Below are 17,407 nucleotides of genomic sequence, written 5' to 3' on the forward strand. Positions count from 1 at the left end.
CACACTTGTATGAATCAATGAATTATAAGATGTATTTATTTATTTATTTTTGTGTTTTATAGAGCGCGAACTTGACCCGTTAGGGTGTCAGAGCGCTTTACATAGTCAAGGAGTTGTACAATGGGCAGGGATTCACTGGAGTACAAGGGGATGCAAGGAACACAAGGTACAGTTAGCATTACATTAGCAGAGGACAACGGGAGGGATGAAGGATACAAAGTATGGTTAACAATATAGTTGCTGAAGGTAGGCCCCGGGTTTCATGGTGGGGCGTAAGGTCGGCGGAAGACGACAATAGTCTCTGTTGGGGTTATGGGACAGGTTTAGATGAGGAATTTACTCGCGAGGAAGGATTTGGTCTCCTTTTTGAAACGTGCAACAGAGGGGATTCTTCTGATGGCGGGTGGGAGGGAGTTCCATATTCTTGGTGCAGCCCCAGTGAACGCCCGATTATACATTTGTTTTCCGAAAGCGTGCGGGCTGGAGTAGGAGGTCTCTGGCGGACCGTGAGTTTCTGATTCCTCCAGATAACAAGTTTCTGTGACAGATATGCAGGAGAGTTAGAGTATAAGGCCTTGTGCGTGAGGCATGCCAGCCTAAGCTGTATTCTGGCCTCGAGAGGAAGGCAATTCAGCATTTTCAAGTGTGGAGAAATGTGATCAACTTTTCTTGTGCCGGTGAGTAGACTGGCGGCCGCATTGAGGCAGGCTTTTAATGGAGGTAGAGAGATCTTGGGTAAGCAGCCATATTCCAGTCTAGAAATGACTAGTGCTTGGACTGCCATTTTTAGGTCAGGAGCATCCAGGAAGGGTTTCAGTTTCCATAGATAGCTCAGGTGGAAACTGGCATATTTGGCCATCGAGCTGATGTGGTCTCGCATGTTCAAGTTGCAGTCCAAGTTTATTCCCAGCGATTTGGCTGCGTTCACAATGGTCGGTGGACAGTTTAAGGCTCCGATGGCCTTAATCAAAGTCTGAGTTTCGGGGTCGGTTTTAGGAGGGGAAATGAGAAGAAATTCAGTTTTCTTTGCGTTGAGCTGGAGTTGATTGGAGGCGAGCCATTGGACGGTCTGCTTCAGGGCCTCATTCAGGGAGAGAATCTCCTCGAGAGATGAGATTTTGATGTAGATCTGAGTGTCATTAGCATACATATGTTAGGAGATATTTGCGGTGTGAAGGACTTCGGCAAGTGGTTCTAGATAAAGGGTGAAGAGGGTCGGGGACAGCGTTGAGCCTTGAGGGACTCCTACTGTGACCAAAGAGGGAACGGACAGGATGCTGTTGATTAGGAATCTCTGAGATCGGTTTTGGAGGAAGGAAGTAAGCCATTCAAGGACGGTACCATCTAGTCCCATCCTAAGTTTTAGACGTTCGAGAAGTTTCCCATGGTTGACCGTGTCGAAGGCAGAGGATAGGTCTAGGAGGATTAGGGGACGGGTTTTGCCTTGGTCAAGGGCTTGGAGGGCATAATCGACGATGTGGAGCATGGTGGTTTCAGTGCTGTGTCCCGGCCTGAATCCAGATTGGAAGTCATCGAGTAGGTGGAAGTTGTTGATGTGATGACCAAGCTGCAGTTGCACACATTTCTCCAGCACTTTGGCTAAAAGGGATGTTGTAAATAGGTCGGAAATTGTCAGGTGAGGCTGGATCCAGAGGCGGCTTTTTCAGAATGGGGAGGACTTGCCACACTTTCAGGGAGTCAGGAATTGATCCCTGTCGGAGGGAGGCATTAATTATCGTAGTCCAGCTAGGAATAATGGATTGGGCGACGGTAGCTAGGCATTTAGAGGGGAGCGGGTCGTTGAAGTGGTTGTTCGGCTTTAAGGTAGATAGGATTTTGGAAATAGTCATCGTCGTAGAGTGTGAAGTTGGTCCAGTGTGCTTGGTTCTTGGGTGAAGCCTGTTGGAGGCAAGTCACGGGGGCTAGAGAGAATGGGGTGCAACTATGTTCATTACCTAAGGTTTTGATTTTGTCAGCACAAAAAGGAGGAGATTTCCTCGGATGAAACTAGAGGCTTGGGGTTTTCTTTTGCTGTTTTGGCCAATTTGTTGGATTGGTGTTTGACCAGTTCGAAGAGTTTGCTGGGCCTGTTCCGAGCATTCCCCAGTTCCGATCTGAAGAATTCTTTTTTTGAGTTGAGGATTTTCTTGTTGTATGAGTTTCTGGCCTGGCGGAGAAGTTTTAAGTGAGCGGCAGAGGGGTGCAGTCTCCAGATTCTTTCGGCTTGTTGGAGGGATCTCCTCTCAATGTGGAGGGATCTAGTGAACCAGGGGTTTCTATCTTTAATTTGAGTTCCTTTTAGTTTTAGTGAGAGTGGGGCCAGGTCATCCAGAATGTTGGACATAGTACCACAATAGCGACCGTTGAGGTCACGGACAGTTGTGATATGAGGGGGGAGGTCAGATTTGCACCTAGCCTAGAGTTCCTGGTGGTCAAGGTTCTTAATGTCTCTGACCCATCGTTTAGGAAGCACCCGCTGTGGGGGCCTTGTCTTGAGGGAGCAAGGAGGTAGGAAGGCAATGACGTGGTGGTCGGACCAGTCACAGGGGTCTATTGAGATCAGCTTGAAAGTTGTTTCCTTCGCGATGATCCAGTCAAGAGTGGCTCCTTTCAAGTGGGTTGGGAGTAAACAAGATTGTGCCAGGGCTTGATCAGTCAGGAGGTCTTTAATGGCGCTGACACGAGGGTCTTTGAGGTCGTTCCAGTGTAAGTTGAAGTCGCCGAGGAAGATGTCTTTAGCACTGGAGGAACTCTTTGCTGTGAGGATTTCCATGAGGAGGTCAGTGAAGGAGTCGTTCATGCCTGGGGGTGGTAAAAAATGTGTAGGTTGCATATTTGGGTGGAGTTACTGTAAATTGAGAGGGCAAGGTATTCGCAGGAGTCAGTGGTATCCGCCAGAATTTCCGTGACATGAAGGTCAGAGCAATAGATGCAGGCGATGCCCCTCCTTTCTTGCTATGTTTTCTGTCCAGCCTCGCAATTTTATAGTTGGGAGGGACTAAGAGGTCCAGGCATCGGGATGAGAAATCATTTAGCCATGATTCAGTAAGGATTGCTAAGTCGAACTTACTGTTCATGATGAGAGCAGCAACATCAGCGGCGTGCTTTACTGCTGATTGGCAGTTGATTAAGAGACCAGTCAGGGAGCTGTCGGGGTGGGGGGGTGTCGGGGTAGACAGGAGTACAGGCGTTTGATTGCTTCTAGTCACACTTATGTTGCAGAGGGTAGCAGGTATGCAAGGGTTGATAGCAACCGTGCTGATGGAATGTTCTTCAATCACACCAGAGGGACAAAGGGTGACTGGGGCTGCATTGTGGTCCTGTAGGATGGCGAGGATTTCTTTTTCAGTGAGGTCTAGCGGATTTGGTGAGGCGAGGAGAGGGTTATAGGAGTGGGCAAGAGCTAGGGTTTCTTCCTCCGATAGGTGGCAAGGGTGCTTGAGAGGGTGAAGGTACCTCAGGGATAGAGGTAGAGGGTGTTTGGGGAGCTCTGTAGTAGGTGGGGAAGTGGAGTTCAACCGGGGCTTGAGGCTGGCGAAGGAGAGTTCAGCGAGGTGGAGGAGGTTCGTTAGATCCAGGATGGAGAAATGGATGCTCTGGATTATTTTGGTGGCTCTGGAGTGCAGAGTATTGATATCCACATATGGGGGATGAGGGGAGGGGGGCGCAGTAGAGGTGCTATGAGGGTTAGGATGGGTTGTATTGGGAACAGTGGGGGGGGGGGGGGGGTGATTTGTCAGCTTACAGTGTTAGCTTGACCTGCATCATAGGTCATTGGAGGTTTACCGGTCTCAGAGTTCAAGTGGGTAGCTAGACGGGAGGAGACCAGGGGTTTCGGGACGATTGCGTTAGCAGGGCCGGTAGATGAGTTGAAGGCGTTAGGGTGCTCTGTGTAAGAGACCTCCGATACTATAAGGGGAGAGGGAGGGGACCAGGGGTCTCAGGGCAGAAATGTTGGCAGGGCTGTTAAACTGACTGGAGGGGTTGAAAGGAGTGGTGTTGGAGAACCTTAGAGAGGTGGTTTGTGGGAGGTTAGATATACAGGGCGGGCAGGTCGGAGGGTTGTCGAGGTGGGTGTTGGTCGCCCTGCTAATATCATGCACATGGTTTCTGAGGAGGGTAAAGAGGTCTGCAAATTTATTGAGGTTTTTGGTTGAGGCTTGGACCAATACAATGCCGCTTTTGTAGAGGGTGATTGTAAGGTCGGCTCGCAGGGCGCTATTGAGAGTTTTGTGCCGTAGGGTATGTTCCTGGTTGAGCGTACATTATGGAGGTGCTCAAGGGTATAGCGCCAAGCAGGGGTTCTTCTGTAGTAGAAAACAAGGTCGTTGATAACTGTGCCGTTGTTTGCACTGAAGCGTAGGTCAGATCAGAGTCTCAGGGTGATTTTTCAGGATGTATGACATTACAATGCATGCTTTTACCACGCATGCCTTTACATCGCAGTTTTTACAACGCATGCTGTTACAACGCATAGCATTAAGGGGTGCTGTATAGTGAATAGTTTAATTTACTATTCCAACTCCAGTCCCCGTGGATTGTAGGGAAGGTGTTGGATAGTAAATTAAATCTATTCCCTATCCTAGAGCGTCCCCCCAGCGCTATGCGTTGTAATGAAATGCGTTGTAATAGTTGCGTCGTAAAGGCACTGCGTGGTAAAAGGTGCGTTAAAAAGGATGTTCCCCGATTTTTCATGGTGAGGTGCTTGAAGTTTTTCGCTGCGGTTTTGGAGAGGGTAGGGAGGTAAACCAGGGTGTATGTGTTTACCCCAATAGCAGTCAGGCCAGGACCAACCATGTTGAAATGGCTGGGCACTAAGGAGCGAACTGGGTCGGTAATCAGCAGAAATCCTAATGTCCGTAGATATTAGGATAGTAACTTAAGAGAGGTAAAAGTTTAGCCGGGTCGAAGTGATACGAGATTCCTGGAGCTTTCCACATACCAACAGGCTTTTTTTTTATTTTTTATTACTGTGGTAGGTCAGTGCCACTTCAAGATGGCCACCATCTGAGCGAGCATGGCTCAGGGTGCAGTAATGGGCCCTTTATGTCCCTGCTAGTAAACTACAGAAATACAGCCAGAGAGAAGTCTTGTGGTTTAGCAATTGGTTACTAGTACATAGGAACATTGTGGACGATTTTAGAATACTTAGAATTTGGCGAAAGTGGGACATTTGTCGAAAATTGGCAGATATGCTGTCAATCCTATTCAGATCGTATACACTATGTATACATGTACAGACTCAAAATATTCTGCAACTTTTTCAATTTTCATAGGGATGTTTTAGCAGTTCCATACATCAAAGATAAAAGTTTTTATGTGTGTTAATCAATTCTTTGCAGGAAAGCAAAAAATACAAACTGACAGTCAAAAACTCACACAGAGTTAAAAATAAGTGGAACTCCATGGCTTGAGAAGCGTATCACAATAATAGTCAGGAATGTATTTCTGGACTTAAATACAATGGCATACCTGGATGGTATTTAAGAAACTCTACTATGGTGTCAAATGACGAGGTTGTGTCCTTGGATACTTCAGGACTTCTTCGATGAACCCGAGCACCAAAGCGTTCAGCCACTTTCATAATTTTTTCATCATCAGTAGAAACCCAAACACTAAAGGGACAAAAAGAAAATGCAATGTTGAATATTTAAAGGACAAGTTCTGGTCATTGTTCCAAACACACGGACGAGAAAGTTGGAAAATTGTGCTTTAATAAACTGTACTTGTCTAACAAAGCGCTTACAATTTAGAAATACAGTAGGGCAGGCATCAGAGCTTTACAAAAGAACAGATTTTTAAGCAGGCATGTCACTGGTTAGTAATATCTGTGACGTAGCGCAATTGAAGTGCTTCTGATGAATTGGGAGGGATTAATTTCTTTAGGGCTTTGTTGCTCCTCTTTATTTCTAGTTATTTAAATCAATTCAATATCAAGAACCATTACAGAATCAATATCAAGTAACATATCCAGTAAAGTTACAGAATCAAATGCAGACAATTAGACTTCACAATAAAGAATGCCAAGTATTACAGTGAAACTCATGAAGGTTTATTACAAGCCTAAGGCATTCAAGGAAGCAAAATAAACAGCAGGGAGTCAGTCATTTGTGTATCAAAGACGAGTGCGCTGTAAATATAAGGGAACAGTGACCCCACAACACTCAAGATGTAGCTTTTTTTATAGGAAATTATACAAAGGCATCATACATTTGATGTTAATGTGCAGAGGTCTCCTAATGTGGGTGTACTTGTAAAGCGCACTGCGGCTCCATGGAGTATCCTGGCGCTGAAGACCGCTGGGGAACCCGTCCTGGTTTTCCCTGTGAGATGGTCCCTTTCTGGGTATCTCCAAGGTGAAACAAGGCATCCCCGGTGTCTGTGGGGGGGGGCGCGCGTTGTAGAGATGCGGCAAGCTTAATGTCCAGAGTTGCCGAGTGTGTTCCCTGGTTAGAGTAGACACCGAGGCGAGAATTATCGAGTCCGTTTTGACCCTGGTCCACAACCCTGCTGCATCGGGAATTGAACCCTGGTCCCGGGCCGTTCTCATGCAGCGTCTGTCTGCTTCATCACAATCACTCTGGCAGTGCGCCGGGGCTGCTTTTGTGCCCTGCTGTTACGTTGCTGCGGCAGAAACGGCAACAAAAAAATAAAATAAATGCCTTGCCTCTTCGCACAAACTAATCTCTCCTAAACAGCAGCCACTCTACCCCCGATGCTGTGGACACACAAATTATCTACGCGCAGCTCCGGCTCTAATTTGCTCAGGCTGAAGCACGGTCCTTGCTGGAATGGCAAGCGCTTGTTTGAATTTGCCCACAGTAAATGTGCTTTGAGAGTCCTTTCCAGCAGGGAGATTCTCTAACCACTGCATGACCTCTTGGCATCTCTAAACTCCCATTCTCGCGCTTCTGGGAACTACACTGATGCACAACCCGCAATGATGGACAAGGTTGTATCAGCATTACACCAGGGGGCGAGTGGGGTCGCGGGGGCGAGTGGGGTCGCGGGGGCGAGTGGGGTCGCGGGGGCGAGTGGGGTCGCGGGGGCGAGTGGGGTCGCGGGGGCGAGCGGGGGCGAGCGGGGTCGAGTGGGGTCGAGTGGCGTTGCGTGTGTGAGTGGCGTTGCGTGGATGAGTTGCGTTGCGTGGATGAGTTGAGTTGCGTTGCGTGGATGAGTTGAGTTGCGTTGCGTGGATGAGTTGAGTTGCGTTGCGTGGATGAGTTGAGTTGCGTTGCGTGGATGAGTTGAGTTGCGTTGCGTGGATGAGTTGAGTTGAGTTGCGTTGCGTGGATGAGTTGAGTTGAGTTGCGTTGCGTGGATGAGTTGAGTTGAGTTGCGTTGCGTGGATGAGTAAAGTTGCGTTGCGTGGATGAGTTGAGTTGCGTTGCGTGGATGAGTTGAGTTGCGTTGCGTGGATGAGTTGAGTTGCGTTGCGTGGATGAGTTGAGTTGCGTTGCGTGGATGAGTTGAGTTGCGTTGCGTGGATGAGTTGCGTTGCGTTGCGTGGATGAGTTGAGTTGCGTTGCGTGTGTACGTTGCGTTGCGTGTGTACGTTGCGTTGCGTGTGTGCGTTGCGTTGCGTGTGTACGTTGCGTTGCGTGTGTACGTTGCGTTGCGTGTGTACGTTGCGTTGCGTGTGTACGTTGCGTTGCGTGTGTACGTTGCGTTGCGTGTGTACGTTGCGTGTGTACGTTGCGTTGCGTGTGTGCGTTGCGTGTGTGCGTTGCGTGTGTGCGTTGCGTTGCGTGTGTACGTTGCGTTGCGTGTGTACGTTGCGTTGCGTGTGTACGTTGCGTGTGTACGTTGCGTTGCGTGTGTACGTTGCGTTGCGTGTGTACGTTGCGTTGCGTGTGTACGTTGCGTTGCGTGTGTACGTTGCGTGTGTGCGTTGCGTTGCGTGTGTACGTTGCGTTGCGTGTGTACGTTGCGTGTGTACGTTGCGTTGCGTGTGTACGTTGCGTTGCGTGTGTACGTTGCGTGTGTACGTTGCGTGTGTACGTTGCGTTGCGTGTGTACGTTGCGTGTGTACGTTGCGTTGCGTGTGTACGTTGCGTTGCGTGTGTACGTTGCGTTGCGTGTGTACGTTGCGTTGCGTGTGTACGTTGCGTTGCGTGGGTGAGTTGCGTTGCGTGGGTGAGTTGCGTTGCGTGGGTGAGTTGCGTTGCGTGGGTGAGTTGCGTTGCGTGGGTGAGTTGCGTTGCGTGGGTGAGTTGCGTTGCGTGGGTGAGTTGCGTTGCGTGGGTGAGTTGCGTTGCGTGGGTGAGTTGCGTTGCGTGGGTGAGTTGCGCTGCGTGGGTGAGTTGCGTTGCGTGGGTGAGTTGCGTTGCGCGGGTGAGTGTGGTGTTGCGCGGGTGAGTGTGGTGTTGCGCGGGTGAGTGTGGTGTTGCGCGGGTGAGTGTGGTGTTGCGCGGGTGAGTGTGGTGTTGCGCGGGTGAGTGTGGTGTTGCGCGGGTGAGTGTGGTGTTGCGCGGGTGAGTGTGGTGTTGCGTGGGTGATAGTGGGCTTGCGTGGGTGATAGTGGGCTTGCGTGGGTGTGAGTGGCGTTGCGTGTCTGAAAGTGGTGCTGTGGGTGAAAGTGGCACAGAGCCTTTGATGTGGCCTGGCGCAGGAGAAATGCTGCTGCTGGGAACAGATGGCCTGGCCGTGAAGCAGGGGGCGGGGCAGCGCTGGGGAAGCCTGTGGGAGGGTGATTGATGCCTTTGATGTGGGGAGGGAGGAGAGCCTTTTGCGAGCCTTGTGCAGGAGAAATGCTGCCGATGCGCGTGCATATTACACTATTTCACGTTTTTCATTTATTCTCTTTTACTTGTAAAGGGGCCATTATTAGTCCCAAACTATAGAAAAGTTAGAACGAAGTGTCACTTTTGGAACATTAGTGAAACCACACCACCACACAGCATCAGCAAGCGTGCACACGCAAACTGGAAACTGATTAACAGATCTCCTTCCCAAAATGACTAATTGACAACGCATTTCGTTTCACGCAGTATGCTGCTCTGTGAGCAAGGACACGCTGTACTCTGCAAATGTGGGAAAGTGGGCAATTTTATTTATGAAGCTTTCAGAAACGACATCACCATAAATTATACCATAAAATATATATTTCTCGTGGCAAAATTGCAAAAACGTTTTACTTTTTCAAAAAGTCTAACACAATTAATTAAAATATTCGAAATCGTAAAAATAAATGTGACTCAAATAACAGATGAATGAATCAGCCTGCAGATTTCAAAGGACATTATTGTAGGCGATGCGATGTGGGTAAGTATAGAGTGCAGGCATGGTGAAAGGAGATGCGTGGAGGATGGGGGCGGGCTTGGGAAACAGAGTACGGCCGGCCTGCGGCCGGCCATGAATAATTAGGGGAGGAGAAGCCCTTTGATGAGCTGGGCTGGCCCTGAATGCGCGTGCTTGTTCACGTGAACTTCATGAAAACCGCGGGGCTGAAAGCCCTTAGTTTGACGATTATTTTCGCCACTTGAATTCTCGTTCCCTCAATGCGCTTGCGCGCATTGTAGGTCACGAGACCTAAAAAGAAGGGGCGTTAATATCTCTGCTGCAAACGACCACTGGCGCTGCTGTGTATCAACTCCGCAGTTAGCAGCGTACTGAGGCCTTACCGTCATCCCCTCTGTGCACTTTCCTTCAGTTTCGGTTTTGGCTTAGAGCCTATATCTGTACCTCCTTGTGGCTGCGGAAATGAAAAATATTGTTTATTCAGAATTTACAATTCCTCGCCTGGTTCTTTACAGCCACGTTTCCAAGGTTCGTGCTTTACCCGTATTGGTGGCGAGGGTGGAAGTGCCCAAAGAGCAGGGGGGCTAGATTGTACATGCCCTTATTTACACCCATCCCTTCTGCATCACTCCCCTCAGATTTCAAAGTAGCAAATCTTGTCAGAGCTATCTAATATGTCCCCTTCTCGGTTACAGCTGCCCATCTGCCAGAACTGGTGACTCGCACTTGAAGATGGAAACTAGTATTAAACATCTGCTTTTCACGGACAAAAGTCTGCATAAAGCTAGCCAGAGGTTGGTTTTAAAAGCATTTTACTTGTATTACGTGAATGAAGCAAATTTATTGAATCCATCATATGCCAAGAGCTATTGTGTGATTTTCAAGATCTGATTACCTCACTAAATGTAAATAAAAATATATAACTTTTGAATTGCTTAACAGGAGATTTTCCACCAGCTCAGAATGGCGAAAGATGATGATGGGCTGGTGGTTGCCGGTGCTCAGCACCGACACTTAATCATCAACATTGGCGCTTTTCATGAGCACCAGTTAAGGGCACATTTATATGTGGTAGGCATTAAGTGATTTGCCCAGAATCCCAGGATGCTGAGCCGAGCCTCAAACCTAGCTCCCCAGCTCCGAAGTCTGCAGCTCTGGCCATTACGACACATCCTCTCCGCCCTTTCATGGTTAGTAGTTGGTTCGGTTTTAGGCAGCGCTAACATGCAAAATTGGCTTGTGCACGCTGCCTCCTGATGAGAGCTCCGGGGCGTATTTTAATTTTTTTTTCACAAATCAACCACTGGCTGTTTCCCAATCAGACTAGTTTACAAAACCGTATTTGCATGCCGAAAATAAACAACCCCGGCCCCAGAGGGGCAACAAGTTGTGACTCGACTCCCGATGTCATGCTTCTAGCCATAAATAAAGCAATAACTTCCTTGGACGCCAACATTGGGAAAGTCACTGTGGATGTAGCACTTCTCCGCCCACACCTTCGTAATGTGGTGGGTGGGGCGAGTGCCTGATCTGGAGGAACCTGTCCCGGGGATGAATACCACGGGGAACGATTGATATCCACCTACAAAGTTCAGGTATACAGGGCCGAAAATGCAGAAAATAGACGAGAAGAAACAATCTTCATTCGGGCATTCCCAGGTCATCTAAAGGAATACTTCCAGAAGGATTCCTTTAGCGATGAACTTTTTGGAGTGCTTCTGGATACTAAGGTATCATGGTGAGTGGCCATACTAGTTAAAAAGAAAGTCACATTTGCAGTCACTAAAACATGGATCTATCCGCAACAGAGTAATTTAGGGATCATCAGGCAGGGAGAGCACCAGCAGCACTCAGGCAAGTGGTGGGGTATTGACAGCATTCAGACAGGGGGCAGGGCACCAGCCGTGCTGGCAAAGATGGAAGACAAAAAAGTAATAAAGAGTAACAAGCATTGAAAATGCAATAGGTCTCGCCTTTTATTAAGTTAAAGCCATTTGCTTTGCTATACAATATCATAAGCAAAGCAAATGGGTTTAACTTAATCAAAGGCAAGACCTATTGCATTTTCAATGCTTGTTATGATGCTGTCTTGTAGCAAAAGAAGTATCATGGGTGTATAAAGAATTTACAGGTGCCTAAATCCTGTCCATTAGTTACCATTTGTTGACTTAGTCAATCTCATTTGCTTGATTCTTATATGATGCCTTTGATTGTCCCATCTTGCGCTACTCCCTCTACTGGAGCATGGCAACTTTCCCAGTTCTCACTTCTGTCCTTCCATTGCTCACTTTTAGAGAACTACTTTTTTCTTTTTGCTTAAACACTCCATGAGTGCGCAGACGTTTTCCAGCTCTCGCTCCTCCCCTACAAATAAGACCCCGCACTCCATGTGGCTAGAGATCTTGCTTACTTCTCCCCAAACTCCCTGCCTCTCATGCACTCTGTTACTTTCTCACTAATGTACTTCTACCCGCAAGAGCGGTGTTGCTTTCACTCTTGTGCTGCTTTCTCCTCCACCACCCACAATTTTGTAGCTTTTTTTGTGGGAGGGGGGAAGGTCAGGGGGGTTTGGGAGGCAAATGTATTTAATTTTATTTATCAACAGTCCATCTCGGATGATGTATGGGGCATACCTACAAAATTATACTGGTTTTACTCTTTTGGTCATACTGAACATTATCCTGCCGATGCTGTACAACATCACCAAAAGGCATTGGAGAAGCCGATAAGGTCCAACGCAAGATCTATTGGCTTTGACAATGCTTGTTAGTTGAGGTGCCCTTGGCGAGTGGAAGAATACTTTAGGATTGGCCATACCTATGCCACTATGCCATAAAAAGCGGATAGTCCAGCTTGCCCATTTTACATGAACAGCAACCTCTCTGGTCATTCATTACCATATCCTTTTTGCTGGAGAAAGCAAGATACTGCCACTGCACTGGGCGCCGGTACTCATCAGCTTTGGTTCATTTTCAAGTTAATTGCAATTTAAGACTTGTTTCCTGATCACTGCGAGTGCTGTGTCCATCATTCAATAATTATTTTGGAGCTATTTTTCTACAAAGTAAACGTCCGCACCCTTCTCGACCAAGGACACACTACAGCCCTGATACTCAGCGACGTCTTTGCAGCCTTCGACACAGTCTCCCACCGCACACGCCACCAGACTCCACAAAACCAGCGTACAAGGGAAGGTAGTACGATAGTTTATTAGGTCAATTAAAACCATAAACAAAATCACATAATTGATAATGTTTAAAATTACATAAAAAATTAAATAAAAAGATCTGTCATACAGCTAATGCTGTCACTGGGAATCGCGCCACAAAACCATTTGCTTTTTTCAACTTTTCTTCGTAGGTATTGTAGTCGAGCTGCCAAATACAGAACTAACATTGGATAAAAGTGGCTAAACAGGGGCTGATCTTTTCCCTAATGTCTAAAATGTAAGATCGCTATACAGACAACAAATGTTGCCCTAAGTAGATTAATGCAAGTAGTTAAGGTGCATATAAGCGGACCGTGGTAGGTATATATTTAATGCTCAGCATTTTTTTTGCATGGGTCCATGTACTCCAACAGTGCAGGCCTACAGGACCCAATTCCCAATTCAAGGAACTCCCGTCTTAATGAAGATCTGCGTTGAACCATCAATACAGGACAAATACATACAATGTGAAGCAATGTTTCATTCTCCTGGTGGCATAGAAGGCAGGACTGATGGTCACTTACACCAGTCATCCTCCATTTTGGCATGAGGGTACCGCCCTTGAGTGGCTCCACTCCTTCCTCCCCGGTAGAACACAAAGAATCAGACTTCCACCCTTCCTCTCATAACCTACAAAAATCAACTGTGGAGGACTCCAAGGATCATCGCAAAGCCCCACGCTCTTCAACATCTACATGGCCCCCCCCACTCGTCTCCATAGATAGTAGACTCAGCACAGTATCAGACGCCTACACCCAGCTCATCCTCTCCCTCACCAAGGACCCAATCACCACCGGAATCAACACCACTTTCATCAATATTCATGACTTGCAAAGAGATAAACAGGAAACAGCCACACAACTAGAGAAACAGATCCATGATTTAGAAACACAACAAACAGACCCGGTTTCAGAAGAGATCTCACACACATTAGAAATGAAGGGACAAGAGTATCACTCAATCAGGACACTTGTAGAGTGCACTACATACCCGTGAGGGTCTCAAGGAGCTGGGGGTGCGCGGGGGGCAGGAGGGGGGGGGTGTTGGTGCTGCTACTGATCGAAGAGCCAGGCAAAAAGTAATCGGCTGGCAACTTACCATAGACTATACGAGACAGGAGACAAAGCGGGGAAACTACTGGTGTGGTTGGACAGAAGGGATAAAGCAGACAGATGGGTGACATCTCTTGGGAACAAGAAGGATTTAAATATTAAAGACCCACAAGAAATTGCTGAACTATTCGCGCAATATTACTCCAGACTGTATTACCCATCATCCACCACAACCCTTGATGACTCCAAAGAATTGTTTTCGGACATGAGTCTACTGTCGTCACCAAAAGAAGCCGATACACTTGACAGTGAAATCACGGACTAAGAAATTATAGTTGCGATAAACACTATCCATAGGGGAAAGCAATGGGACATAGTGGCCACCCAATAGAACTATTTAAACTGACAGCATCGACAGTCGCTTCTTACTTGCATTAAATGTACCAAGACAGTAAACGATAGGGGCGTTTCCCAAATGATCAGAGACTAGCGCTACAGTAGTCATTTATAAACACGGTAAGGAGGCCAAACTGTATAAAACATATCACCCCAAATTGTAGCCTAACGGCGAAGTAAAGATATTAGCCAAAGTATTAGCCAACAGATTACTATCACTCATTACGAAGCTAGAGCATCCAGACCAGTCAGGCTTCATGCTGGGGAGAAATACAGCTTTAAACCTAGACGCCTGCGCAGCGTTCCCGACAGAAGCGAGTTTTTAAAAGAAGAGGCAGGGATACTATCACTGGACTTGGAGATGGCGTTTGACACCATTGAATGTCCCTATTTCTATGTGGTACTGGAACGGCCCAGTTTCGGATGCCAATACTTCGCGTGGATTTAACTGCTTTATACCAACCCTTCAGCACAAGTAGTGGTAAAAGGGTACACCTCTAATGCCTTTTCTCTCCATCGAAGAACTCTGCAGATGTCCTTTGTCGCCCCTGATCTTCGCATTAATGCTTGACTTAATCGGCATCTCAAGGGTTGGGGATCTGTGGTTAAAGGGAAACGTGAAACCTTTTACTAAATTGCCTGTGGACTTCGAGATGGCTGACTCCAAGACATTCAAATACCTCCAGATCAGTCATGCTCTCAAGTTGGCCATCCGGCAAGGTACGGCCCTTCTAGAGGCAACTCCACTGCAGGACAGACTCCTAAACAATCACATAGATACCAAGCCAATTCCCACAATGTATAAGAAACTACATAATATGCCGGACCCTCCTTAGACCCTACACACAAATTGACATAGGAATACTTTAAGAAGAGGACTGCCAGGAGGCGGTCGTATCTACGAAGTAAGAGGCCATAACTGAGGCTCAGAGTAGTCCAACTGAAGTTTCTCCATAGAACATACTTTTCATGCGTCACACTGGCGAATTTCAAAAGACAGACAGACCCCAGTTGCATTGTGCTATGCAGACATTCTTCCATATAATAGGGGACTGCCCCACTATTCAGAAATATTGGTGAGACCATTATAGATGGTCTGTGGGAAAAAACTCCAACATGCACCACAACTATGTCTCTTGAATATATAGAGGAAACAGACCATAGCAGGAAACAACAAATTTGGGTAACTCTGGGCTTTGCTATTGCAAAATGAAACATTGCACGGAAATAGAGAGTCAGGGATCCACCCACCCTGGCTGAATGGGAGAGGGACATGGATTGGTTGATGATCGTGGAAAAACACATTTAAGAACATAGAGTTTACCATAAAAAATGGAAGCCGATTTGGGGTGGTTGGACATGCACAGGGGCCAGATCTAAACTCCAATAGTATCCGGGCATCGGATGCTTGGGTGGGCGGATGTATTGGGGGGGGGGGGGGTGTTAAGGCGTGATTGGAGAACCGGTGTGATAAATATCTTCAAATGGCACTTTTGAGATATAAACTATAGCTGGATGTACACTAATTCTTGGGGTAGAGTTGGATGCGGCCCGGTCTGTGAAGACTCAGATCCAATCTGTGGCTGGAACCGGTTTTGGATTATTGAAAACGTTAAGGAACTTTCTCCCTCTCCTTCCGGTCTCACACAGGAGGACGGCAGTCCAGGCCCTATATCCGTCTTCCTGACTACTTACACGGCCGCCTACAAGTGGTCCAGAATGCAGCAGCCAGAGCTATTTGTTCGCCAGGGTCCAGGACACGAATGACTCCTCTCTTGGCTTCACTGCCAGCCAGTTTGTAAAAGAATTCAGTTTAAAGTGGTCGTCTTGATTTTTAAGGCCTTTTATAAGATAGGGGCCACATATCTTAGAGAAAGGTTCCAGCACAATGTTCCACAACAGACCTCGAGGTCCTCTGCACAGCTGTGGACGTCTACGCCTAAGTTTTTGCACTCCCGGGTGGGCGGCAGATCCGTTCTAGTGGTGGCCTTGCGGCTATGGAATAGCCTGCCCCTCTCTCTGAGACGGGTACAGGATCTCCTCTCCTTCAGAAAGAAACTAAAAACATGGCTTTTTCAACTTTAGCCTGGCATGTCTTAGTTTCTGGTGTTCTGGTTCTGTGTTACCCGTTATGTTTTTTTTTTTTCACTTCACGGAGTAGTCGCACGCTTTACAAATGCCTACATAACATAACTAATGTAATGTATTTTGTTGCGGACATGTGACTCCTACCTCCTAATAAAAAGAGCTATAAAATAATTTTAAAAAAATCATGACTTGCTATTCTACTCTTTGATCCACCCTGATGTTCAAATCATTTCATGATCTTTATTTTGGCACAATTGAGCCATAAAAGATACATAAAACATACATTTGCGTCATTACAAAGTCCATATAAAGGAGTTAATGATGTTACAGATAACACAGATACGGTAAGGAAATAGTTACATTTAAAAACTTAATTTAAATAGATTAAAAAGGCATCAAGATATACAAAAAACACATGGAATTAATTGCTTCAATCCTTTTCAAATATTAATAACAAGGTTAAAAATATATGTACACGGATAGTCTAAACAAAGTAGCAGCAACCTTTTGTAACTTAGCTTTAAAGTCACATCACAATTCCATTTAGAGCTTCAGACCCACTTTATCACGTACAAAATTTATTGCTAGCAGGAATCTACTGACATCGAAAACTATTACCTGGCTAGTATCGGTCTTTAACCCCTTCGATACTCATGACGAGCTCAGCTCATCATGAGGCACGGTTGAGCTGTGCTGATGACGAGCTGAGCTCGTCATGAACAAATGGTAAATCTGCGAGTGCAGCACCGGGGGGGGGGAACCTGTAGCAGCCAAGGTGTTAAAATCCTTTCCGCTTCTTTGTATAAGCGCTCTCCTAGATCTAAACAAAGAGGTTTAATCCATCTTTTCCTGATAGCCTTGTAAGCTGGACAAAAAAAAAAAAAAAGAAAATGCGAATCATCTTCTCTTATATTACATGGGCACATGGTACATAGGTCACTAGTGTTTTCGGTATGAGCGATTGTCCACCTTGCTATAGTCATGTTTGTTTTCAAAATTCCATACCTGAATTTCATGTATAATGTTTTGGCCAAAGGTGGTTGGACCTCATCCAGAAACTGTTCGAAATAGGCACTAACTTTAAATGCAAGGAACTTACTTATCAAGGTTCCACCTGCTCGTGATCAATGTATACCCAGAATGCAGATTTTATTAGCTTTTTCAAGTTTTGGGTAAGCGACAATGGCTCATCCCAAAACTGCGCCAAGTCAATCCTTTTTAACCATGTACGGCTAGGTTTTAACCAAATGTTAGTATTATTCCGGTCTAATTCCATTATTTCTTGAAGACCAACTTTATAATCAACCAGCTCCGGTGTAGACCAGAGTCTCACCCAGAACGATAATGGTCTCAGGATAGCATGATTGTCCGTAGGTTTCATATTTAGGTCAAGCATTACTGGTATTAGTGGTGTACTTGTCTA

At 46.6% G+C, this 17,407-nt stretch overlaps 1 protein-coding gene across 2 annotated transcripts in view; it reads right to left on the reverse strand.

The window, feature by feature from the left end:
• The window catches only part of CMAS (cytidine monophosphate N-acetylneuraminic acid synthetase), a 175,699-nt gene that overhangs the window by 134,725 nt on the left and 23,567 nt on the right, over nt 1–17,407 (reverse strand). For both annotated transcript variants that reach the window (XM_086920423.1, XM_086920430.1), the window contains exon 3: nt 5,473–5,615. In XM_086920423.1, coding sequence (XP_086776549.1) covers nt 5,473–5,615 — 143 coding nt within the window. The remainder of the gene's footprint in view (nt 1–5,472; nt 5,616–17,407) is intronic.

The sequence above is a fragment of the Lissotriton vulgaris genome, chromosome 1_1 (genome assembly GCF_964263255.1).
Source record: "Lissotriton vulgaris chromosome 1_1, aLisVul1.2, whole genome shotgun sequence".
NCBI classification, from domain to species: Eukaryota; Metazoa; Chordata; class Amphibia; order Caudata; family Salamandridae; genus Lissotriton; species Lissotriton vulgaris.